The sequence below is a fragment of the Danio rerio genome, chromosome 22 (assembly GCF_052040795.2).
Source record: "Danio rerio strain M-AB ecotype USA chromosome 22, GRCz13ab, whole genome shotgun sequence".
In the NCBI taxonomy this organism is placed as follows: domain Eukaryota; kingdom Metazoa; phylum Chordata; class Actinopteri; order Cypriniformes; family Danionidae; genus Danio; species Danio rerio.
Genome location: NC_141042.1, coordinates 2,273,017 through 2,298,928, shown reverse-complemented (window position 1 = coordinate 2,298,928; position 25,912 = coordinate 2,273,017). Strand labels below are relative to the sequence as shown.

Here is a 25,912-nt window from a genome sequence, read left to right as displayed (position 1 = left end):
TAATCACAGTAATATTATTGACTAATATGAAAATGTTCATCTGATTTATGTACAATGAAGTGTGTACTGTGTTATTTTCTGATATATTTTATGACAAACTTGCTTTATTTGCCAAATAAAGTGAATCTTATTGTATTTGCATTTTACACATTAAATAAAAGTTAAAAATATATAATTTTTATTTTATATATTAAGGTTTTAGTTATGATACTCCCAAAATAATTCCGCAGATTTTTACCAAAATTCACCACAGAAATAGCAAAAAAAACGTCCGCAGATTTCATCTGGCCATATCTATGGCCAATTTAGCTTATTCAATTCACCTGTACTGTGTCTTTAGACTGTGGGGGAAAGTGGATAATTTTGGATAGTTTTCCTATTTGTTGGTTTGCTTTACATTTGTAATAGTTTTAAAAGCACGTATGTTATTTAAGTTTGCCTACAGATTATTATCATATTTGTATAAATGTGTCCCACTCATGTGTAAACCCACCAGTCCTACACCACCAAACCCGCTCCGAGCTGGTATCGAACCGGCGACTTTCCGCATGGGAGTCGATTGCTCTACCGAGGAGGCTAAACATAATGGCCTATAACAACAGTCGCTAAAGCACTTTTAGAGGTCAGAGGAGTGAGGTGTACCTGGACAGCACTTACTAGCTGGCCCCAATTACACATGCAAACAACTTGCTTTGAGTGACTACCACTAGCTATGGATGTCAATTTCAAATCCTATATTCTTTTTCATAGAAAACAGAAACGAGGCAAGAGGGAAAATCTGATCAAATGCATGAAGGTGCATATTACGCCCCAAGTCTAGGGGAAACAAAAAGGGCATAATAAACAAAGAACAAACAAATGTGTTGGGGTGGTGGATTTCCCAAACTAAACAAAACTTAAAGCAAAAGATTCCCTTTGGTCGACAACCAAACTCACACACTCAATTGAGAGTTTATATGAAGATATTTATTATAGAAAAGTAGGGTTTATATAAATGAGCATTTCGTCAGGGTGACCACAGGCCAAAATAACAAACAAAAGAATCTATAAAATAAATCCACTAAATTACCTATTACTATTTAAAGAAACATACAAGAATCTTACCTGACTCCCTAATATAAACAAAGTCAAAAGTAATCAAATAAATAGGCAGGTCACCCCTACACGCTCAAACTCTCAATAAATATTCAAGCATAGGATGGTCATCAATACAAAGGTGATTATTGTTGGTCGTCGGCCGAAGGGGTGAGGGAAACCCAGGAGCTCCACTCCAAACACCGAACGCAGCAGAAATGAGCTCTCCGATTCCTGCCGGAAGCTCCGTTTTATACAGGCCTTGTAGACCAGCAGCCAATCAGAGCAGGGAATCACGCCAGCGTGGGAGCCTATAAGACATCAGAAAAACAGCAAGGAGGCGGGACAAAATAAAAAGGAGTACAATCCGCAATAATAATAAAAATAAAATAAACTTCAGTCGTAACAGTGCAGTATGGAGAGTACAATATACTTTATTGTCACGAAGTACAGTGAAAAGCAGCCCATACAGTCACATATAGTGTTATAAATTAAGAATGGCAATAACTGAATATAAAAAAACATGTTCAAATACACATAATAAAATCGATGGTATGCACAAAACAACTTCAGTCAAAGCAATTGCAATATGACGATTTGTGTAGAGTGATGTATAAAAATGACATGAGAAGTGTAAATACTGCAGTTATGACCTACAGTTAAACGTTAAATGTGTTCAGCTGAAGAAAAAATACATTGAAATATCAGTAGACTTATGGTGAAATAAAACATTCACATTCAAATGTCAGTAAACAATTATACATACTTTACACACTTACACATTTATATTACGAAGAACAGGCAAGAGTCAGACTGCACTACGGTCCAGTATCTTCAGAAAACGGTTTTATTAAAAAAAAAAAACGTTCAACAAATGAATCTGTCATGACGGTCTCTACAAGTGAAGGCATTATCTACACACAAATATACCCAACAAACAACTCCAAATGCCCAACATAAGCTGTAAAAGCGGGCTTCCAGACGTATGATGAGTCTGACATAACATGTTGCTTAATGGGACTACAGGATAGCAACCGTCTTTTTTAAAGAGGTGTAACCGTAACCATGACAGTATCTCGACTCTTGAGTTTGTGTTTGCCCAAACCTTATTTAAGCAATTTAACCAAAATACTGTTAAAAATCATTGATTCTTGGACGAGGGAACCAGAACTGCTAAAATGCTGACTTGTTAATCGTTTTTTTGCATAAAGATTAATGTCATAGTTCCTTCAGTCACAGGTTACTGCTAAACCAGCGCATAGTGTGATAGATAAAGGATGGAAAATACCAGAATGTTCTGTTTAATTAATACTAAAGCACTTCTGAAAAAGTCCCTGCTGTTGTGTGTATGTGTCTGTGCAGGATTGGGCAAGCTAACCTGTTGAGAGCTGTTCTGCCAGACAACTGGTAAGTGGACAGCTGCCAATGAAGGGGAAATACAAACGAAGAGAGATTAGGGTACTTTCACACCTGCCTTATTTAGTTGGATTGAATCGCACTAGAGTTCGTCTTCCCTCTTGGTGCGGTTGGTTTGGGCAGGTGTGATTGCAGCAATCGTAGTCGAGTGCGCACCAAAAAAGTGTACCGAGACCTGCTTGAAGAGGTGGTCTCGGTACGCTTTCAAATGAACCCTGGAGCGGTTTGTTTGTGGTTAGAATATGATTCGTACTAAAACAGGCCCAACCGCAAAAAGTACTGCGCCTTTTGGACTGATCCAGCTGCCGTAGGCCGATGCGCTGTGCATTATGGGATATGGAGGTAAAATATTTGTTGACAGCGCTTTACCAACAGAGAGAAAAAGAGAGTGAAGACATTACCTGATGGATCAATGGTAATATTTCCGCAAGATGACCATGTCGCAGTTTAGCTAAATTAAATCACGTCTCCTTCTGAAGTGACGAGTGATGCATTTAAACACTATTATCCAGCCGCTCTTTATTCTCGAAATGTATAGTTTGTCTAAAGCAGGGATACAATCAGCCGGCACAGTTGTAGCTCCATAGCCAAAAGCGTAATTTTGTGTCTGCCGGTTTGTTTACCTGCCGGAGTTCATTGGCAATTTCCCGCACGTGAATTCAGACCAATCATTAAGCAGTTTAGGAAATATGTTCAACAACATCTGGCCAATGAGAGATGTGGATTTTGTCAGATGACTGCATTTTGGTTATTTTCAAAAGGTTCAGACTAAAGCCAGCTGTGCGGTGTGAAAACGACCCAAAGACAGCAGAAAATGCAACAATGTATCATTTATTTCCCTTGGTCCGGACCAAATGAAGCGAACTAAAGATGTGAAAGCACCCTAATACTGGCTGCTAAGGCTTAGAAAGCAGCCGTGGAGCATAAGATTCATGCTGTAAAGAGTTTAGCCTCGCAGCTCAAACCTCTGTATGCTTTATCCATTCGACTAATTGAACATTTTAAACTAAATTTGAAGCCTCTGACTGATCATTGAATTTGGGGGACTAGGGGATGGTCCAATGCACATCAACCTGTTGTTGGAGACCCTAAAACCAAACAATTACCTTTAATAATGCATAACAGGGGCTCTTTAACTGAGAAATCTGGCGTTCGTGAATACAGAGTAGAGTTTTCAGGAAGGTACATTCTCTTGTGCTTTTTAAATTTGTGATTTGTCTCTCTAGTGTGGTTCAGCACATGTTTATTAAGGTTTGCTAATCGTGTGAAACTTTGCCCACACTGAGTACACGTGTACGGTTTCTCTCCAGTGTGAGTCCTCTCGTGCGTTTTCAGCAATCCTGATTGTCTGAAAGTTTTGTTGCAGTGTGAACACACGTACGGCTTCTCTCCAGTGTGGATCATCTGGTGTTTTTTTAAGCCTCCGTTTGTAATGAAACTCTTCCCACAGTCAAAGCAGACATACTCTCTCACACCAGTGTGGATCTTCAGATGGTCTTTTAGATGTGACTGCTGTGAAAAACTCTTCCCACACTCTGAACATGAATAAAGCCTCTCGTTTGTGTGAACTCTAAGGTGGATCCTCAGCTCTGAGGGCCTCAAAAATGTTTTGCCGCACTGATCACACTTGTGTTTTTTCTCTCCAATGTGGATCTTCTTGTGTTCATTAAGGCTTGATGTTTGTGTGAAACTCTTCCCACATTGAGTACATGTGTACGGTTTCTCTCCGGTGTGAATCATTTTGTGATGTTTAAGGGTACCAGACAGTCGGAATCTCTTGTTGCAGTGTGAACACTTGTACGGTTTCTCTCCAGTGTGAACCCTCTGGTGCTGTCTCAAGTATTTAGCTCTAGTAAAAGCCTTCCCACACTCAAAGCAGAAAAACTCTTTCACAGCAGTGTGGAGCTTCTGATGTTTTCTTAAACTTGACTGCGTTCTAAAACTCTTTCCACACTCAGAGCACGGATAAAGCTTCTCAATTGTATGAAGTCGAAGATGATTCTTCAGCCCTGAAGACCTTAAAAATGTTTTGCCGCATTGATCACATGTGTGTGTTTTCTCCCCAGTGTGGAGCAGCAGGTGTGTTTTGAGGTTTTCTGGACGATTGAATCTCATGTCGCAGTGTGAACACTTGTACGGTTTATCTCCAGTGTGAATCCTCTTGTGGGTTCTCAGGTTTCCTGAACGGTTGAATCTCTTCTCGCAGAGTGAACACTTGTAAGGTTTCTCTCCAGTGTGGATCCTCATGTGAATCTTCAGATTGTATTTAGAGCTTAATCTCTTTCCACACTGAGTGCAGGTGAAACCTTTAACAACTGTTTCTTCCATTGAAACACTTTGTTCAGTCTTATCTTCGGTTTTGGTTTCAGTCTTGACATGATGTTTCTCCTCATCTTCACTCAGTTCTTCGCTCTCCTCCTTCACAATCACATCTGAAAAGTGAATAAGTCACATTTTAAGAGTCTAGTGTTTATCCGTACAGTCAAATGTTCATGAATAAGAGTATTTGTGTTTGGATGAGATGTGTAAGAGCTCAAAAAGGTTTGCACCTTGGCTTTTCTAGACCTTACACATTTAAAGATGCACTCTCACTAGGCATGGTTGCCTTGAACTGAGACCGGGCACGATTATCACGATTGACAGACGCCATTTTCAAAAAGGTAACTGAGCAAGAAATGGATGTGTTTGTGGTTGGGTAGTTGATTTGGTAAGTATTAGCTTATTTCTAAGTTCATCATTTTCATCTGCTTATCCGGTGCCGTGTTGCGGGAGCAGCAGTCTTAGGAGAGAATCCCAGACTTCCCACTTCCCAGACACTTCTTCCAGCTCCTCCGGGAGGATCCCAAGACGTTCCCAGGCCAGCCGAGAGACATAGGCCGTACTCACACTAGGTACAGTTGCCTCGAACCGGGCCAAAGCACGCTTGTCCCCCCTCCCGTCTCCCCCGATGGCCCGCACTCACACCATATCGCGCCTGGGCACGCTTACGTCATCGCTGTTGTGCTGTTCAGTGAGAAGCGCTCTCTCACTCAGCAGCACAGTGGAGATTTCTCTAGATATATCGTTTCAGTCGTTTGTTATGCAGTGACATGCAGTCAAATATTTCACCAAACAGTCCTTAGGGATGCGGGGACACGCAGTCAGATATTTCGCAGAACAGATCCACCACTTTTGGCCCTCATAAACAATCATAAAGCTCTCGTGCTGCAGGAATGAGGAGGTCTGCTGAAGCCGCGCAGCTGTCGTGCAGTGAGGAGTTCTCGTCTTTAATAAACTACGGCAGCTTGTGTTCACTGAACAGTAAGAATGATTAATAAATCCATATGAAACAGCCCCTTAAAAGTCACATATCGCTTTCAGTTTCGGGCTTTGGCGCATTTTGCACTCACACACAAGCGTACCGTGCCAAAGCCCAAGTTAACCGCACTCAGGCACACCTCTTTCAACCGGGCCAGGGCCGGCCAAGTGAACCGTGCTTGAGCCCTATTCAGAGCATTCACTTCTCAAACGATCCGGGACACGGGCCTGGGCACGGTACGGATGGCATAGTGTGAGTAGGCCCATAGTCCCTCCAGCGTGTCCTGGGTCTTCCCCGAGGCCTCCTCCCGGTGGATGACCCAAAAGCGAGGCCATGGTAAAAGATGAGACCCAGGTGGTTTTAGTAAACAATTACTGATGTGTTTATTTTCACCATTCATTATAAGATTAAAACAATTTAGCTACAAAACTTAGAAGAAACAAATTATATGTTTGATATTTGAACCTATCGGTTTACTGTTTTACTAGGCTTGATTGGTGAAAATGGTCAGGAATGTTGGAGCATCAATGCCTTTTTAGCTTGTCAGTGCCAGACACAAACTAGAGTGTGAATTGTGAATTGTGGAGTGGCTAAATCTGCAAAACGTCTGTATTTTTTAGTAAGTACAGTAGACGTCAGAATTATTCAACCCCCTGAATTATTATATTTTAAAAAGCCGATATTTATACTAACAGATCGTATCGTTTGAAATATTCCTATATTGATACTCTGATAAAAAGTTGATATTATAACAACACCAGTGTGACGGGTTATCAAATTGTAATCAAGTGATCAGCGTAGAAGTGTCTTGTGCAAGTTACTGATTCAATTGAACATGTTTTCAAACTGGAATCATGACACTGAGAAATAACAGTATGTGAACATGTCAACACTCATTAGTCACTAAAAGAGAAAACTCAAGCTTGTTCACAGAGAGAGCTGGAGATTGGTCAGTTTCACTGCGGTCAGTGAGTGTCCAGTTTTCTCCAGTTATGATCAATACAGCAGCGAAGACGACTGTCAGATTAACAACCTCACTGTTGTTCAGCCTCATTATTAAAGAGTAATGAATAAACACAAACCTATTAGTTCTTCAGTCTCTTCCTGTTTAATTCTGCAGGGTTCTGGATCACTCATCTTCACACTGTCCTTCAATAAACTCTGTCTTTGTCTTTCACTGGTGGCGGCAGAGCTTCAGGAGAACAAACAGAGAAATCTGATTCATTTACACTGATTGAGGAAATGAACATGATGTTATATCTTGGGATACAATATGTGATTTGCTCAAGTCAGGTGACGCCAATAAAAATCACCTTGAATAAGTACATCTGAATATTGACTATAGACTAGGTTAGGCAGCAGAAAAGCTCATTCTTTACTGTTTGCAGGATAAACTCTTTATTATTGTAACTAATAAAATAAAAAAATTGCTTTCATATCAAAATATAGTTAAGTATTTATACCAATAAAGCAATTAGATTGCTAGCACTCACATGTATATGTATGGTTTAACAACATAACTGGACTGAAGCAGTTTTAATTGACTAAAACGTCTATGTAAAGCTGCTTTGATATTATCTACATTGTGAAAGCGCTGTAGAAACAAAGATGAACTGAACTGAAAACAAAAACTGGAAAATCAGACAACCATTGGAAAATTAAGTGCACCACTAACTATTTATTTGATATATTCTGGATGAAACTTATTATATCTGCCCCATTATTTCCCTTCACAGATCATACTTGACGATATTACAAATACAAACACTGTAAAACCCAAACACATTCACTCATATTGTCCTCTCAGAGCTGCTCTCCGCCTGCTGTATTGTTTTGGTCGGCAGACACACAGATAGAGGTGAACTCAATGCAGAAACTAGTCGCAGATTGTCGCTTTAATAAACTGTAAAGTGTGTTTTATTGTTGTGTAAACACGAGAAAAAGCGAAAACGACTCACCTCAGCTCTGAAGACTCGACGCTGAATGAACGCGTCAGCGCTGACGTCATCACGGCGAGGCGGGAGCAACGGAAAATCGTCAAAAACGCGCCAAACAAAAATACTGCTGACAAGCCAAAACAATCGATAACGCATGTTAAAAAATACCTTAATCATGTGGGGTGAAACTTTCAATAAGGCACTTAAGACGTTGTTAAAATGCGCTCTAACTAAAAAAGCAAATGTACAGGCATATACTTAATGGGTGACAGACATTGAACTTAACTTATCTATTCCTTAAGAAACTAAAATGCTTTTAATAAAACGTAAGAAAGCTATTATTTATTCATCTATCAAGAAAAATGACAAAAATATCATTAGATTTATGTTAATGTAAAACGATCACGTATAAATGTCAGTAAACAATTATATACACTTTACACACATATATATTATGAAGAACAGGCAAGAGTCAGGCTGCACTATGGTCAGCAGTATCTTCATAAAACTGTTTTATTAAAATAAACGATCAACAAATGAATCTGTCATGACGGCCTCTACAAGTAAAGGCATTATTGACACACAATATCAATTCCCAATAACAACTCAGAATAAGTTGAGACATTATAAAAAACACAAATTAAAAAATGTTTTTCATTGCAGTCAATACAACAAACATTATTTACTGTTCCTCATGACTTATTCATTTTTAAATAAACATTTTTTTTCATTTTTGGTTCTAGCAACATGTTTAAAAAAAGTTGTATCAGTAAAGCATTTACCACTTTGTAATGTTGCCGCTCCTTTTCACAACACTGAAAAGACGCTTCTGGACTGAAGACACCAAGTGATGAAGTGATTCAGGTGTAATTTTGTCCAATTCTTCCTGCAAACTAGTCTTAAGGTGGGCAACAGTACAAGGTTTTCCTTGTCACATGCCGCACATTCTCTATTGGAGACAGGTTAGGATTGCATGCAGACCAGTCAATTACCTATTTTCTCTTGGAGTGGAGAACATGAGTCTGATTCCAGCGACGCTCCAGGGACAGACGAGTCTTCGCTGAGGCTATCTTCCAGCCTAAACCACGACGAATGAAGTTCTGCACAAGACTTTTGGCCAGCGGAGAAATTAAAATGGTCGTGCCCAACTGAGTCTGGTTCTCTCAAGGTTTTTTTTCTTCACTCCCATCAGGTGAAGTTTTTTTTCCCTCTCCGCTGTCGCCACTGCCTCGCATGGTTCAGGATTGGTAGAGCTACGCATCGATGAATTTGCTCTTCAGTGTTTGAACTCTCAGTAATGATTAAATCACACTGAACTGAGCTAAACTGAACTGAACTTAAACACTAAAACCTGAACCACACTGTTCCAGTTACTATGACCATTTATGTGAAGCTGCTTTGACACAATCTACATTGTAAAAGCGCTGTACAAATAAAGCTGAATTGAATTGAATTGAATTCCGGGATCTTGTTATTTATATATATATATATATATATATATATATATATATATATATATATATATATATATATATATATATATATGTATGTATATATATATATATATATATATATATATATATATATATATATATATATATATATATATATATATAATTGTGTGTATATATTAATATATAATTAATTTTTGTTTACATAGCAGCTTTTTAAATAGAACACCATATTTAACGATATATGCATTGTTTGCGTTCGTTTAATGAACAGTTTTCACAACAGACTGGGTCTTTGGACCAATCACCACAGATTAGCATCACACAATAGATGGGTTTGAAAAAAATGCATCCACGCATTCACATCAGCCTGTTGTTGGAGACCCCAAAACCACAACAGGACCTTTTATAATGTATAACAGGGGCTGATTAACTGAGAAATCTAAAGTTTGTGAACGGAGTACAGTTTGGAGGAAAGGAAACTTCATTGAGCCTTTTTTAGTTTGTGATTGTTCCCTCGCTGTGGATCTGCACATGTTTATTAAAGTTTGATAATCGTGTGAAACTTCTCCCACACTGAGTACATGTGAACGGTTTCTCTCCAGTGTGGCTCCTCTCATGTTTTTTCAGGTGTCCTGAATGTCTGAATGTTTTGATGCAGCGTGAACACTTGTAAGGTATCTCTCGAGTGTGGATCATCTTGTGTCGGTTCAAGGTTCCAGCTGTAATAAAAGTCTTCTCACACTCAAAGCAGACAAACTCTCTCACCCCAGAGTGGATCTTCTGATGGTCTTTTAAATGAGATAGCAATGTAAAACTCTTTCCACACTCAGAGCACGGATAAGGCCTCTGGTTTAAATGTAGTCTAAGATGGATCTTCAGCTCTGAAGCCCTCAAAAATGTTTTGCTGCACTGATCACACTTGTGTGTTTTCTCTCCAGTGTGGAGCAGCATGTGTGATTTCAGGTTTCCTGAATGATTGAACCTCTTGTCGCAGTGGGAACACTTGTAGGGTTTCTCTCCGGTGTGGATCATCATGTGACGCTTGAGAGTCATTTTGAGGCTGAAACTCTTTCCACACCGAGTGCAGGTGAAACATTTCACAGCTGTTCTTTCAGTCTCTGATTGAGTGTCTTCTTCCCTCTTGACATGATGTTTCTCCTCATCTCCACTCAGTTTTTCACTCTCCTCCTTCACCATCACATCTGAAAAATAAGTCACATGTTAAGAGTCTAGTTTTTCTCCGTACAGTCAATTGATCATGAATAAGAGCATTTGTGCTTGGCTGAGATGTGTAAGTGGTCAAATATGTTTGCACTCGGACTTTTAAACACTCAACAAAAAAAAGATGAGGCCCCTTCATAGACATGACTCATTTAAGGTTGTACTCCATAGACTACAGTCTAACAGTTACAGGTGTAACTGTTTGCTGTCACTTTGTATATTATGTATATAAGTTTATGTTTTTAAAGATATTTTTTGTTGTTGAAAAAATAGGTTATGTATTATTTGTGAATTTATTTGGTTTGGGACTTTTATTTTAAAATCTGTGGCTGTATGAAATGGCTGACTGGCCATTAGCTTATCACTTCCTGTGAGCTAGCAATCGGCAAGCATGAGTTGTTTGCATGTGCTCTTCAATGGATGTATCAACTAGTGATGTGACGTTGTGCGCCGAGGCTTCGAAGCATGTATCAAAAAAACGATACATCTCGCGGAGAAGCAGTGTACCGGAGCTCGATTTGTTTTGCCATCATCAGGTGATCAGTGACGTCCGAAGCTTCATTCGCCTATACCAGGGGTTTTCAAAGTATAAGGCGCGCCTTCCCTGGGGGGCGCCAGAGCATGTCAGGGGAGGCGCGGGAAAAATATTATATAATAAAAATATAATAATTAAGTTTAATTATTATATGTATTTTTTATTATATTTAAACGTTTTAATTAAACAAAGCTAAAAAAAATAATACGTCAAAAATAAGAAAACCTTTATTACCCAGAAGCCCATAGCTGTGAATTCGCTTCTGTTTGGCAAGCCCGCCAATAAAGGTATATGCCTGCTAATACAATGGATCGGTTTCTGAGACCCCCCCCCCCCCCCCCCCCCCTTGATTCAAAGCCTTCAAGTTCAGGGCTTTAACCCAAAAGACGACGATATGATGATCAGTATTTGAGTTTAGGATTTACGTGGACAGGACCAGCTGATGAACCACGACCTTTAAGTGTGGTTTGTCAAGATATTTTGGCTAATGACAGCATGAGACCCGCTAAACTTCGACTGTTTTGACTGGGATGGACAGTTCTTGGATCTGTTCTATTCATATTGAACCATCATCCTAGTTTTAAAAACGTTATATTAAAATACTTGTTATTACTCTGTAAATTATTGCACTTTCATGCAAATGATGATAAAAGTGAGTTAACAGTCTGACATCTGTCTGTGTCTTTATATATATACTGTGTGTATATATATATATATATATATATATATATATATATATATATACAGTATATATATATATATATATATATGTAAATGTGTTGGTGTGTGTGTGTGTGTGTGTGTGTGTGTGTGTGCGCGTGCGTGTTTGGGAGGAGGGGGGCGCCAATGGATAAGTTGTGTCAAAAGGGAGGCCCACTGTCTTAGACTTTGAAAACCCCTGGCCTATACTCACGTGACTGCTTCGTTTCAAAGGTTTAAACACCCTCATGGGTTAGTAAAGTGTATAGCGAGAGATTAGGCGTCGATTACATACATTTCTACTGTTTCAAAGCACTGCATCTGTCTCACACACCAGTAATTAAACTAAAATACAATAGTAATTTATAGTAAAAAGGTTTTGAACCATACCAAAGCGTATTAGCGTATTATTTTACAACTATCTTTAAAGAAAACCACTGCATATCGCATATAGCATATATGCATATAGCATTCGCCTCCCATGCAGGAATCGCTGGTTCGATCCCCGATTGGAACAGAATTAGTTATAATATGAAAATCTTTTGAATACCTTGAATGTTACCACAGTCATCAGTGGTGTGATGTAATATATGTTATGTGTAAAAACTACAGTAATTTGTTTATATTGCTGTTGTATTACTACATGGATGAGTTGGTCAGTCGTGAACATTTGACATTATGGCAACACAGTGCTTTCCCACACTTTAACCAGAAGAGGTCCTCATCGAGCTCTGATTTAGAAAGCTTCGAGTAACGAACCTTTTTCCAATACAATTGAGTCGAGCACTTCACTGGTTTAGAACGCTTCATTTCACCATCACTAGTATCAACTTCAACGAGGCCTTCAAGTGATTCAAGGAACATTCAGGACAATTTCTTTGGTACGGCATGCAGCCAACGAGGTATTTTGCTTTATATTTGTATGTTGTGTTTGAAGTTTGTTTGTTTGTGTACATATGTTTTGATTTGTATTAAGTACATTTGTTCCGTATTCATTGTTTAGTTTTCACGGTGGATTTGGGGGAAAAAGCCAACAAATAAACCAGTAACACGGAAACCACTTGTGCTAGCGTATGCTTGAGGGAAGTTATACTGTAAATTAAGGCAAATTAAGCTATGAGTAGTAGTGGACAACCAGTGCCATTTTGTTCACACGTCATCTGACCGGGGGATACCAAACAAGGGCAAAGAGGTGGAGCGCGAGCAGAGCTACAAATGTCTTGGAGCATTTTGCTTAGCTTAGCTTTTCTTTGGGAGGAACGCTTCATACTTCATTACCTGCGACTGGTTTGTGTTCTGACCACATGTGCTTGGCTGTATACTAAATCAATAAAGTGTTTAAACTTTTAAAAACACTGCTGTAACACATTGAGCCACTAAACATTTACATTTAGTCATTTAGCAGACGCTTTTATCCAAAGCGACTTACAAATGAGGACAAGGAAGCAATTTACACAACTATAAGAGCAACAATAAATAAGTGCTATAGGCAAGTTTCAGGTCTGTAAAGTCTAAGAAGGAAAGTATTAGTAATTTTATTTATTTTGGGTACAGTTAATGGTTTATCCAGAGAGGCAATTGCAGATTAGGAAGTGAAGTGGAGACTAAATAGTTGAGTTTTTAGTCGTTTCTTGAAAACAGCGAGTGACTCTGCCGTTCTGATGCAGTTAGGGAGTTCATTCCACCAACTGGGCAGATTGAGCGTGAGCGTTCACGAAACATTGTTCTTACATTGTTCTTATAATGTTCTTCTACAGAAGTATGGATTCTGCTACATTCATTCTTCCGTGGCGGGGCGCCACACCAAAATTCATCCCGCCATAGATACATTACAGCTTGTTATTCAAAATATTCAGTCGTTTTTTAAATAGCGGGTTAAAATCGCACTGAAAACATATGAAAAGGTAAGTGAATAATAACAGCGCAAACTTTTCTGTGACCATAGTAGTGCTGTGCGTTCTGTTTAACCCTTTAAGGGGACGTGCTGACTGACAGGTGCGTGAGACCAGCAAATACGGTGTAGCTTTCAGTTATGATGAACACAGTGTCCATAATTATCCTTTATTTATAGATGAAGGTCTGTGGCTCCGCATATAATGACTTTATCTTGCTGGAGTTTATAGCCGCTTCACTTTACTTCAGGATGCATTAATGCCGCGGTCCGCTCCGCAAGTCTATCACAGACATTCATAAATATTCCTAGCAAATCTAATAAATGTCGGAGACAGACTCGCTACATAAACACACTAAATCACACTTCAGCCGCAATTATTTGAGGGCACGCAAGAAAATCTGCACTTGAGCAGCGTATATTTGAGGTCGCACAAGAAGTTTTGTGCACAAACAGAGGAAATCTGCGCGCAAGCAAAGATTGACATGCTTATAGGCTATTACAGGGGTGGCCAACCCTGTTCCTGGAGAGCCACCTTCCTGCAGATTTCAGTTGCAACCCATATCAAACACACCTGCCTGTAATTATCACGCGGTGTTCAGGTCCTAATTAATTGGTTCAGGTGTGTTTGATATGGGTTGCAACTGAAATCTGCAGGAAGGTGGCTCTCCAGGAACAGGGTTGGCCACCCCTGGGCAATTACATTAAATCGATCTTAATACTGCACCCATGATATTTGTCAATGAAATAACGCCACATGTAGTGGTAGATCTGTGTAAAATGGCCAAACCCGAATTACTTCCAAACACTTCAGATATAGTCTGTTAGTGAATGCAAGGCTATTGATGAAATCCAGCATAACACTGTATGACAACGCTTCAGATGACTGTTCTAGAGCCTACAGCTAATCAATCTGTCAGATTCTGGAGTGCATTACAGCTCTAAAGAACATTATAAATGATCATAAATAAAACAAATACATTTATAGAGATGACATATAAGCATATAATTTTCCTCACCTGGGAATTAAAGGCCAAATGAATAATTGTGAGCATAATTAAGTGCACACAGCATGCCATATCATCTGATAATTAAAGGAAATAATCCCAAAAGGCAACTGACTGTGTAAAGCCACATAAAACAACACAAAAATATGAAATATATACATATATATATATATATATATATATATATATATATATATATATATATATGAGCTGAGGTGACGAGGCAGCGACCAGCGAGACCTAGCGGTCACCCCTTGATTATGCAGACCTAGTATAACTACATAAAAATGAAACGGATGGGTTATAAACAAATTCTGGAAAGGGGGAGGCATTCTTCTTCTCTTCTTTTATTTTACTGGTGGGCTGGTGTCATACGTAGGGGGAGGCTTATGACGACATTTTATCTCAATTGTTGTTTTTTTCATAATTGATGTGGAGGCCAAAATCAAAACTGAGTAATGGCACAGCCATGGTTACTATTATCGTGGACTTGTAGTGAACTTGACGTCAAGTGACTTACACTTTATTTTGAAATGTTGCAGCTAATGCTCACGTCTCACCCGAGTCTCCCACAGTTAGCCTGACTGGAAGATTTCCTCGCAGTTTTGGTGCTGCGAACATTTAAACGTACTTTAGCAGCCGCTCGCATGAAAGCAGGGAAAGTCACAGCCAATCATAATGTCTGTAGCCAGAGTCAAGTAGAGAATGCTGTAAGGATGGTTCAATCTCTCCATAATATCGGATCCGAGAACTGTTATGGAAATCCATGAGCGAAGACCACAAGAATAGTCACGCAATAAACTTTGTAATTTGAGAAGATTAGCTAGGAAAGCAGTTGTTTGGCTGTCTCAGTCACCCATCCTGATCACCCTCTACTATACCCTCTCCACCAGAGCAGCTCACTGAAACACTGAATGTCCAAGTTTACAATATGACGTATCTTGTGAATCTGTAACTTTAGCTTGTTATGTTTGATATCCTGTAAAAGGTCTCTACGGGATTAGTAAACAGTCTCAAATTTGCAGTAGTCACTCGTATTATGATAATGATTGCCTGTTGATCTGCGATCGGTCCTGCTGAAGTGTGAAATTGTCTGTCAGTTATGAACTTTAAGGTCCAGGTGGTGATTGGTTTTTAGGTTAGCATATGACCAGAGGGAGACTTTGGTGGAGCTTTTATTATCTTGAATTGATGATTGTTCTGAGTTGAGCATTTAAAGGAAAGGTGGAAAAATATCATTGGGATCTTGTAGCGTAGATATCGGTGTTGCAGTGTCATGCATCTGAGACTTATATGCTGCAACCGTACTTCATCCATCTCTAACTCTTGAATTTATCTTTGAGTAATTGATGTTGTATCAATATAGCAGCGAAGACGAATTTTAGATTAGCAAACCTGACTGTTGTTCAGCCTCATTATTGAAGAGTAATGAATGAACACAAACCTATTAGTTCTTCAGTCTCTTCCTGTTTAATTCTGCAGGGTTCTGGATCACTCATCTTCTCACTGTCCTTCAATAAACTCTGTCTTTGTCTTTCACTGATGACAGCAGAGCTTCAGGAGAACAAACAGAGAAATCTGATTCATTTACACTGATAGAGGAAATAAACATTATGATGTTATATCTTATTATACAATGTGATTATGTGATTTGATAAGGTCAGGTGATAACAATAACATTACCTTGAATTTGTAGATCTGAATATTGATGAATGTCAGACTTTAAACACTTAGTAAACATTAAGGATCAGCAGCAGATCAGCTCATTTTATAATGAGTGTTTGTAGGATAAACTCATAATTGTAATTCATTTAAAAACCTTTTGCATTTATCCTTATACAGTTTAAGTATTCACACCAATAACGTAATCAGATTGTGAGCAATCGCGCGTCTCTACAGAAACTGAAAAATTAGAAAAACCGTTGGAAAATAAAGAGGTAAAGTTGGTTTTATATTCGCACATTCGTTCATTTAGAAGTCTCTATATTGTTTACCATGCTAATTTGAATATTTAGTCGGAATTAGCATACAAGAATGACTTCTAAACAACATTAACACTATCTTCACTGTGAAATGTTGTACTTTCATAGTCATTTGCTTCTAATGTGATTCCCCTATTTTGAATTTGCAAATAATACTTTTCTGAATTTATATTAAGGAGAATGTCTCAATATCCTAATATAAAACCAACTTAACCTCTATTTAGAAAATAAAGAGCGCCAAAAACTTAATTGTAGTTTTCTGGATTAAAAGTCGTATATCTGCTTTAGTAAATTCCCACTCACAAATCATTACTATGTTACAAACTCAAACACACTGACACAAAAAACCCAATCATATTGTCATCTCAGAGCTGCTCTCTGCCTGCTGGATTGTTTTGGTCAGCAGACACACAGATAGAGGTGAACTCAATGCAGAAACTAGTCGCAGATTGTCGCTTTAATAAACTGTAAAGTGTGTTTTATTGTTGTGTAAACACGAGAAAAAGCGTCAACGACTCACCTCAGCTCTGAAGACTCGACGCGGAATGACCGCGTCAGACAGTACTGACGTCATCAGGGCGAGGCGGGCGCATTCATTCGGCGTCGAGTCTTCAGAGCTGAGGTGAGTCGTTTTCGCTTTTTCTCGTGTTTACACAACAATAAAACACACTTTACAGTTTATTAAAGCGACAATCTGCGACTAGTTTCTGCATTGAGTTCACCTCTATCTGTGTGTCTGCTGACCAGAACAATACAGCAGGCAGAGAGCAGCTCTGAGGGGACAATATGAGTGAATGTGTTTGGGGTTTAACGTTTGTGTTTATCAGCGCTTGTAACGTTATTTGTAAAATCGAAATGAGTGATATGTGAAGGGAAACTGTGGGAATATTCTGCGGCAGATGTGCGAATTTTGTCCAGAAAATGTTAAATATAGTTTTTGGCGCCCTTTATTTTAACGGTTTTTCTGATTTCTCAGTTTCTGTACAGACGCGCGACTGCTGACAATCTGATTACTTTATTGGTGTGAATACTTAATAAAACTATACACTGATATAAATACAAAACTTTTTTTTTTGTTACAATAGTGATGAGTTCATCCTGCAAACGCTCATTAAATCTGCTGCAGTGTTTATAGTCTCATCAATATTCAGATCTACAAATGTAAGTTAATGCTATTGTTATCACCTGAATTGAGCAAACCACATTGTAGGGATAGTTTACAGTTTAATTCAAAGAATGAGCAGTCTGGTAGATGAAGAAGAGCCGGAGTCAGAGATTTAAATAAATAAATCAAGTTTACTGAAGATAGTTTGCAGTTACATCCGTGGAAGCCAGCTTTAACACTCGCAATGAGTTCCTACCCAGCTAACATAAGACCAGCGGGCCACTGGCGGCCCGCCGGTGGCAAAGTCGGCGGTCCACCGGCGGGCGCCGCCCGCGGTCCACCGTCAATTTGCTCATCGTTATTCCAGCGGCCCACCAGCGGCTGCCGCCGCTTTTCCGACGGTGGTCCGCCATCGCACCGCTGGTTTTAAATAAGTGTCTGCTGGCGGCCCACGGTCGGTCCACATGTCATTTTTAAATATTATATTAGCCTTTACAATTGTATTCAATATAAATATGTCCAATAATGAAATCAAGTACAAAATACTTAATCATTATAACATTTATTTATAATACTGCATAACGAGCATACGTTAAACACTTAATGAAATGTTTCAAAAACACATACGTTAACAAATATAACAAAATAAATATAAAATACATACAAATATAATATAACAACATACATACAACAGTTACATTGTACAGTAGTTTTATAAGTAATGTTAATGGTTTAAATATGAACTAATATGAACAATACCTGTACAGCATAATTTATGTACAGCATTTACTAATGCATTAATAAAATCAGTCATGCTTGTTAACATTAGTTAATACATTGCGAGTTAACATGAATAAACAATTAACAACTTTTTTCCATTCACCAACATTAGCAAAGATGAATAAATACTGTAATAATTGTATTGTTTATTATGTAGTAAATACATTAACTAATACATACAACCTTATTGTAAAGTGGTAGCCATTCAACAATGAGTTTTCTATAATAAAGACAAACTTTGAGACTTCTCATTATAAAAATAAACTATTAAAAACATTATAAATAAACTTGTATTATTTATATTTTAACATTATTATAATTATTTATTATAATATTATAATAAATTATAACATTCTTATGACATTTAACGTTATTATAAATAACATAAAAATAAATGACATTGTGGATAAATATAAACATACATATTACAATAAATGTAAACGTGCATTATTATTACAAAATCAAACTAAAACATCTGGAGGTTATTAACAACTACACTGGGGCAGCACAGTGGCTCAGACTGTCACCTCACAGCAAAAAGGTTGCTGGTATGAGTCCCGACTGGGTCCGCTGGCATTTCTGTGTGGAGTTTACATGTTCTCCCTGTTTTGGTGTGGGTTTCCACCACAGTCCAAACACTTGTGCTATAGGTGAATTTGAACATAGTGTAGAAGTGTCTGTGAATACGAGAGTGTATGGGTGTTTCACAGTGCTGGGTTGCAGCTGGAAGGCCATCCGCTGTGTAAAACATATGCCAAAGTAATATCCAGTTCCTTACGCTGTGGTGACCTCTGATATTAAGCTGAAGGAAAATGCAGGTTCTTTCGTCTGCCCCCTCATGATTAGCAGATCCTAATAAAAATGTCTTTGAAGGTCCCATCCGCTGTCTCTCTTGTAGCAGGCTTCTTTCTTATCCTGAAATAACAGAATCATCAGTCATCATTTTTGTCCATCATCAGTAACTAGGTCATTATGGACATTAATGTTTGTATTTTTTATTGTCTTTTTATTGGACATCAAGACTGCATTGATTTGATTGATAACATTAATTTACAGTTTAAAAGTAGCACTGAAATATTTTTACAGTTTAAAATAATGATTTTTAATGTCAATGCATTTTAAAATATATTTGGTAACACTTTATTTTGATGGTCCATTTGAGTATTAATAGACTGTCTGCTTAAAATCTGTTGATTCTGCTCCTTTAACAGACATTTAACTGACTATAAGAAACTTACCAAGTACATGTCAACTTACACCAACCCTAACCGCAACCCTAACAGTCTACTTATAATCTAATGAGAATTTGTTGGCATGTAGATGCAATGCAGCTTAAATTCACCAAACAGACCATCAAAATAAAATGTGACCATGTATTTTATTAATGTGAGGTCAAAGCTGATTTGTTAGCATCATTACTCCAGTGTCAGATGACCCTTCAGAAATCATTCTAATAGGCTAATTTGTTTGATGCAGTTGATATTAATATTAACATTAATAAAATTTATCATTGGGAATACTTTTAAGTGTCACTATAAAATTACTTACCTTAAATGAAGTCTGGCAAGGAAAACAAAGTGGTAGAGTGAGTGGAGGACGATCAAAAATCTAGAAAAAAGTAATAAAAAATGTATATATTACTAACACATTTTAAGAAATGGATACTTGTATTAAACAAGGGTGCATAAAACTAATCAGAAGAGAGTTAAGATTTCTAATTCAAATACTTTTCAATTTAAACTTTCTATTCATCAATGAATCCTGAAATAACAAAACATGATAAAAATAAAAAAAATCTTGCTTGATCAGCAGCAAATTATAAATACAATATTACATTTTGGACTGGAGCACTGATGCTGTAAATTCAGCTTTGAGAAAAGCAATGTAAACAATTTTTTAAAACCACTCACTTATGTTTAGATGTCAAAACTTTAAAATAACTGCAATCAAGACATGTATCATGTACATGATAATGTAGGGATTTCTTATAAAAATGCACATTAATCTATTTAATAGTTAATTATAGTTTTACCTGTGTTTCCTCCAGCTCTGTGAATAGCTACCTTCATCTTGGCTCTTCTCTTCTGTTGTAGGGGTAATTTTGTCACTCCTGAAACCACAGAGCACTTTTTAAAATTAATATTAGTTTACATTACTGTGAAATATCAAAGTAACACATATGTACTAACTTTAACATTTTAATTCGCTCTTGTTGACAGTACAGTGCTTATTTTAGGCTAAATAAAGTAGACTACCTCCAATAAAACATTGTCAAACCTCTCATCTACACATAAAATGTAATTAAAAGCCAACACTTTTATAAACAATAGCTAACGTTAGCCTAATGCTAACGTTACCTCTGCTAAGACTCTAACGGACTTTTTCCAAAGACACAACAGTCTCTATAAAAAACATGTTCAACAGAAATATGTCAATTACCAGTAAGAAAAGTGTCAGAAACAGTTGTATGTAACATTTGCGTGATTTTAGCGACTAAACTTACCTGAAATTAGTGAAAACTGCCGCATGAGAGAAGTGCTGTTGACGGTCAGGTGTCGTGTCGTTGCTCCGTTTCCATAACAACGCTCTCTGCTGCAGTGCTTGAATGGGGCTCGGTAATGGACACTTTAAAGTCACGCAGCATTTACATAAACATTTAAACAATTTATAAACATATTAAATAATGACTTTAATATTAAATCTTGATTTTTAAACTTAATTTTGTTTTGTTTTAATAATAACCTGTTATATTTAAAACCTCTTTTAGTTTTATATAGGCCTACTAAACTTTGCTTTTATTAATAACTATATTTTTATTTAGTGCCTCATTCGTTTTAAATGTAAAAAGTGTTAAACAAAAGTACTTATATCAGGTACAGAACAGCCAACAACATTAAAAACATCACCGGGTGGGCCATCGGATAGCCACTCGTGTCCCGACGGCGGTCCACCCACGGTAACCCGCTGGCGGCGTGCCACCCAAAAAAACGCCGGTGAGCCGACATAACTTTTAGAATGGGCGGCTTCCCGCTGGTGAGCCGACGGCGGTCCGCCCGTATCAAGCCGCTGAATTTGTGCCGACCAAAAAACGCCGACGGTCCGCCAACTCATTGTTTGCTGGGTAGGCCGCTCTGCTTACAATCACCAATCAATAACAATTATACTCTCACATAACGTCATTAACTGCGTCACACATATAGGTGTCCTAACCTGATTGGTTAAAACACAGATAGACTAGGAACATTTTCACGTGGGGTTCGTGCGTATATTCTGAACAATATCTTAAGCATAAACGTCAGACATCCCTTAGACTGATTAGAGCTGACTCCAGACCTGTGAAACGGATCAACAATCAAATAGAACACACACACACACAAAGTATAATTTGTTTCTTATTCAAGGCTGAGTGTATTCCCAGCCGTCTTTATCAAAACTGGTTTAAAACCGGTATAATCTACATTCAGCCAGTTATATTCTTACTATACAAAGTCTATCTTGAATAAAAGAAGAATCACTTTAAAAGAATTAACAGTAAAAATAGCAAAATCACTTTAGATATTTTAGACAGTATTAACTACTAGAAATAACAATAGAAACAGTTGCTTCCAGTCCTCAGCCCTCAGTTCCACTGAAGGTCTCTGTGACCTCTGACCTAGATTTGTGACTTCTGAAAATAGGTATAAAGAGACAGGCAAATGCACTGAACATTCTAATATTAAGCAATGTGTTAACTTACTCATTAATTCAAATCAATTCACAGTTAAATACTGAGAAACAGGATGATGGGGAGGATAAACGTTGGTCCATGATGAGACAGATTGGAAAGCAGAAATCCGAATCCTTCAACATAATCACATATTGTATCACAAGATATAACATCATAATGTATTCATTCCATCAATCAGTGTAAATGAATTAGATTTCTCTGTTTGTTCTCCTGAAGCTCTGCCGCCATCAGTGAAAGACAAAGACAGAGTTTATTGAAGGACAGTGTGAAGATGAGTGATCCAGAACCCTGCAGAATTAAACAGGAAGAGACTGAAGAACTAATAGGTTTGTGTTTTTTTCATTACTCCCCCCTTTTCCAGAAGTTTGCATTCATTCCTTTGCAAAGTCAATTTTTTTTTTAATTAAATTAGATCCCCACAATAAACTGCAAGAGCATCCATTCATTTTCTTTTCGGCTAAGTTTCTTTATTAATCAGGAGTCGCCACAGCGGAATGAACCGCCAACTTATCCAGCATATGTTTTACACAGCCGATGCCCTTCCAGTCTAGCAGGATAAAACTGTAAAATACAGGAGAATCCTGGGGAAAAACTGGAGGGTTGACATGTATGATTACAGTACAGATCAAGTCTAGACTCTTAAATTGTGACTTGTTAATTTTCAGATGTGTTGGTGAAGGAGGAGAGTGAAGAACTGAGTGAAGATGAGGAGAAACATCATGTCAAGAGTGAAGAAGACACTCACACAAACAGTGAACATGGTGCTTCAATGGAAAAAACAGCTGTACAATGTTTGACCTGCACCCAGTGTGGAAAGAGTTTAAGCTCCAAATCTAATCTTAAGATTCACATGATGATCCACACTGGAGAGAAACCCTTCAAGTGTTCACACTGCGACATGAGGTTCAATCGTTTAGGAAACCTGAAATCCCACGAGAGAACTCACACTGGAGAGAAACCGTACAAGTGTGCACACTGCGACAAGAGATTTAATTTTTCAGAAAACCTGAAAACACACATGCTGCTCCACACTGGAGAGAAAACACACCAATGTGATCAATGCGGCAAAACTTTTTTAAGGCCTTCAGGGCTAAAGAGCCATCTTAGAGTTCACACAAACGAGAATCTTTACTCCTGTCCTGAGTGTGGAAAGAGTTTTACATCCCCGATAGTTTTAGGAAAACATCAGAAGATCCACACTGGTGTGGGAGAGTTTTTCTGCTTTGACTGTGGGAGGACTTTTACTAAAGTTAAATACTTGAAACGCCACCAGATGATTCACACTGGAGAGAAACCTCACGCGTGTTCAGACTGCGGTAGGAGATTCAGACTGTCTTGTACCCTTAAATATCACAAAATGATTCACACTGGAGAGAAACCGTTCACATGTACTCAATGTGGGAAGAGTTTCACACAACTATCAAGCCTCAGTGCACACATGCTGATCCACACTGGTGAGAAAAAACACAAATGTGATCAGTGCAGAAAAACATTTTTGAGGCCTTCAGAGCTGAAGGACCACCTTAGAATTCATTCAAACGAGAGGCCGTATTCATGCTCTGAGTGTGGGAAGAGTTTCATATTGCAGTCAAATTTAAAAAAACATCAGAAGATCCACACTGGTGTGAGAGAGTTCGTCTGCTTTGATTGTGGGAAGAGTTTCATTAGAGCTGGAGGCTTGAGACGGCACCAGATGATCCACACTCGAGAGCTCCCTTACCCGTGTTCACACTGCAACAAAACATTCAGACATTCAGGACACCTGAAAAAACATGAGAGGACTCACACTGGAGAGAAAAATCACGAGTTAAAAAAGCAGAATGAAATCTCCCTTCCTGAAAGCTCTACACTATATTCACACACACCAGATTTCTCAGTTAATCAGCCCCTGTTATACATTATAAAAGGTCCTGTTTTGGTTTTGGGGTCTCCAACAACAGGCTGATGTGAATACAAGCTCAAAGAACACTGTCATTGTCTTATAATATGCAGTCATTTTTACCAATTGATCCCAACAATTGATCCAAACCCTTCCATAGTGTGACGCTAATCTCCGGTGATTGGTCGATTGCGTTCAATGCAAGACTGATAGGAAATGCTCACCACGGCTTATCAATATACTGGAGCAACTATGGCGTCAGTTTGTATGCAAAAACCTGTAAGCAGTTAGCATGTTAGCAGTTCTGGGTCCCTTTCACGATTTTCTACGAAAAATACGATATTCTACGATATTCTACGACACTAAACACATCACTCTTGACTTTTTAAATCGATTCCGCTTCTGTAAAAAGATTATTATACGTCATTGAGCTGAAATGGTCTGGATTGGGTCCGTGTATATTTTAGGTTATATATTTAGAAACGGATAAACGAGCCTTTTTTTATTTTTTATTTTTAAAAGTTGAAAAACATATTGAAATACGAGGCGTTTTTTGTGGTCAAAAAATGGAAAAGCAAAAATTAATAATGATTTGATTGTCATTTTTTATTACGAATAACAACAAAATAAAATTCCCAGAAAACAAAACGAATGAAGGCTTGTTTTCTATTTTCCAAAGCCTCATTCAGGGTGACGCAATGCTGCCACACAGGCTAGCCTACAATGGGCTTTTGTTTTTTCCACTTATTAATGTTATAAAGAATATTTTCTTGTGATAGCGGACATTTTTTCCTCTATAAGATGACATATTTCTCGTATAAGGGCCTTTTATTGGCTATATATTTATTTTATGTTAGCATGTTTCAAATGGAACAACCTTTATTTTGACGTTAAATCAAGCCTTACGTTGCTTTACTGAACACTTTTCTGAAATGAAAGTTTGAATATTGTTAAACCATAATACTTCCACTTCCCAAAGTTTGTCCATGAATTATTTTGAGTGAGGGAGGCATTAATACAGGTGTTAGTTATGCACATTTCAATAAGTCATAGTGTTTTAAAATAAAAATGAACGATTAATTTGATCTGAAAGGAAGCATGCTACACAAACACCCTGATAAGCATCCTGTGTCTTTTAAAAACAGACTATAGCTGCGGATGAGTTGTGCGCGTACGTCATCACCCCACTACATTGGGTCTATCCATAAATCCATATAGCCATGTGCAAATTATAGCAGCAGCCTAAAATATGGGACATCATAATGTTATGAGAGTTAAAACATTAGAAGCTAAACAGTAATTCATAAAATAAACACAATTCACGAATATTTGTTCACAAATATGGCATTTTAGCGCTAGCAATCTGACGGTCTGTTTTGCAGCGCTGCTTATGCTCAAAGTTAGAATGCATTGACTGATATTGACCAAAAACACATTGAATGACAGCAAAAAGAAGCAATTTTAAAATATGTCCATTTTCTAGCATAGCCTGCCGATTTTTAATACCTGAATTTTATTGATTAAAAAAAAATAACCTACTGATATATATTTATTATAGGTTGTATTTTGCAATAGAATAGGCTGTATTTGCAGTGAAGATGTACATAGCAGCGCGCTTCAAGCTCATTATCAACTGTATTACAGTTTTTTTTAATGTCCGATAGTCCGCTTTTGAAGACAGATTGAATGATGCTTATTTTGATTTCGGAGAGATGACTTGTTGAAATGTATGCAATGATTCCAAACGAATGTTCAATGTTACTCTCACTACTGATGTGGAAGTAATTTTAACAATAAACTTTATTTTCCGAAAACTATTCATTAAAGTAACTCGTATATCGTCAGATATGTTGTTCCATTTAAAATGCTGCTATGTAAAAAATTAATTATATATATATTATATATAT

At 37.8% G+C, this 25,912-nt stretch overlaps 2 protein-coding genes and 1 long non-coding RNA gene across 6 annotated transcripts; 1 reads left to right on the top strand and 2 right to left on the bottom strand.

Moving 5' to 3' along the window:
* Positions 1-1,490: 1,490 nt before the first annotated feature.
* LOC147831424 (uncharacterized) lies at positions 1,491-17,061 on the bottom strand. 4 transcript variants are annotated; one of them, XR_015521492.1, is made up of 4 exons: positions 17,035-17,061; positions 6,871-6,980; positions 2,705-4,922; positions 1,491-2,665 (listed from the first exon to the last, which is right to left on the bottom strand). XR_015521492.1 is itself a non-coding variant. In XM_087303493.1 (3 exons), the coding sequence occupies exons 2-3, from the start codon at positions 6,923-6,925 to the stop codon at positions 3,559-3,561; spliced, it is 1,419 nt and encodes a 472-aa protein (XP_087159619.1). In that variant the 5' UTR covers positions 6,926-6,980; positions 17,035-17,061; the 3' UTR covers positions 1,491-3,558. The 4 variants fall into 4 exon arrangements, 2 of the variants coding, with proteins under 2 accessions (XP_087159619.1, XP_087159618.1); XR_015521491.1 differs by lacking the exon at positions 17,035-17,061 and adding an exon at positions 7,747-7,788; XM_087303493.1 differs by having other exon boundaries at positions 1,491-4,922.
* Positions 17,062-17,109: 48 nt separating this feature from the next.
* LOC100536587 (uncharacterized) lies at positions 17,110-25,843 on the top strand. The gene is made up of 3 exons (NM_001446858.1): positions 17,110-17,136; positions 22,343-22,452; positions 22,792-25,843. The coding sequence occupies exons 2-3, from the start codon at positions 22,398-22,400 to the stop codon at positions 24,069-24,071; spliced, it is 1,335 nt and encodes a 444-aa protein (NP_001433787.1). The 5' UTR covers positions 17,110-17,136; positions 22,343-22,397; the 3' UTR covers positions 24,072-25,843.
* On the bottom strand, positions 18,166-20,975 carry LOC141380122 (uncharacterized). Its single transcript, XR_015521623.1, has 4 exons — positions 20,903-20,975; positions 20,432-20,509; positions 19,948-20,007; positions 18,166-19,314 (listed from the first exon to the last, which is right to left on the bottom strand). It is a non-coding gene; the product is annotated as an uncharacterized LOC141380122 (long non-coding RNA).
* Positions 25,844-25,912: the final 69 nt, after the last annotated feature.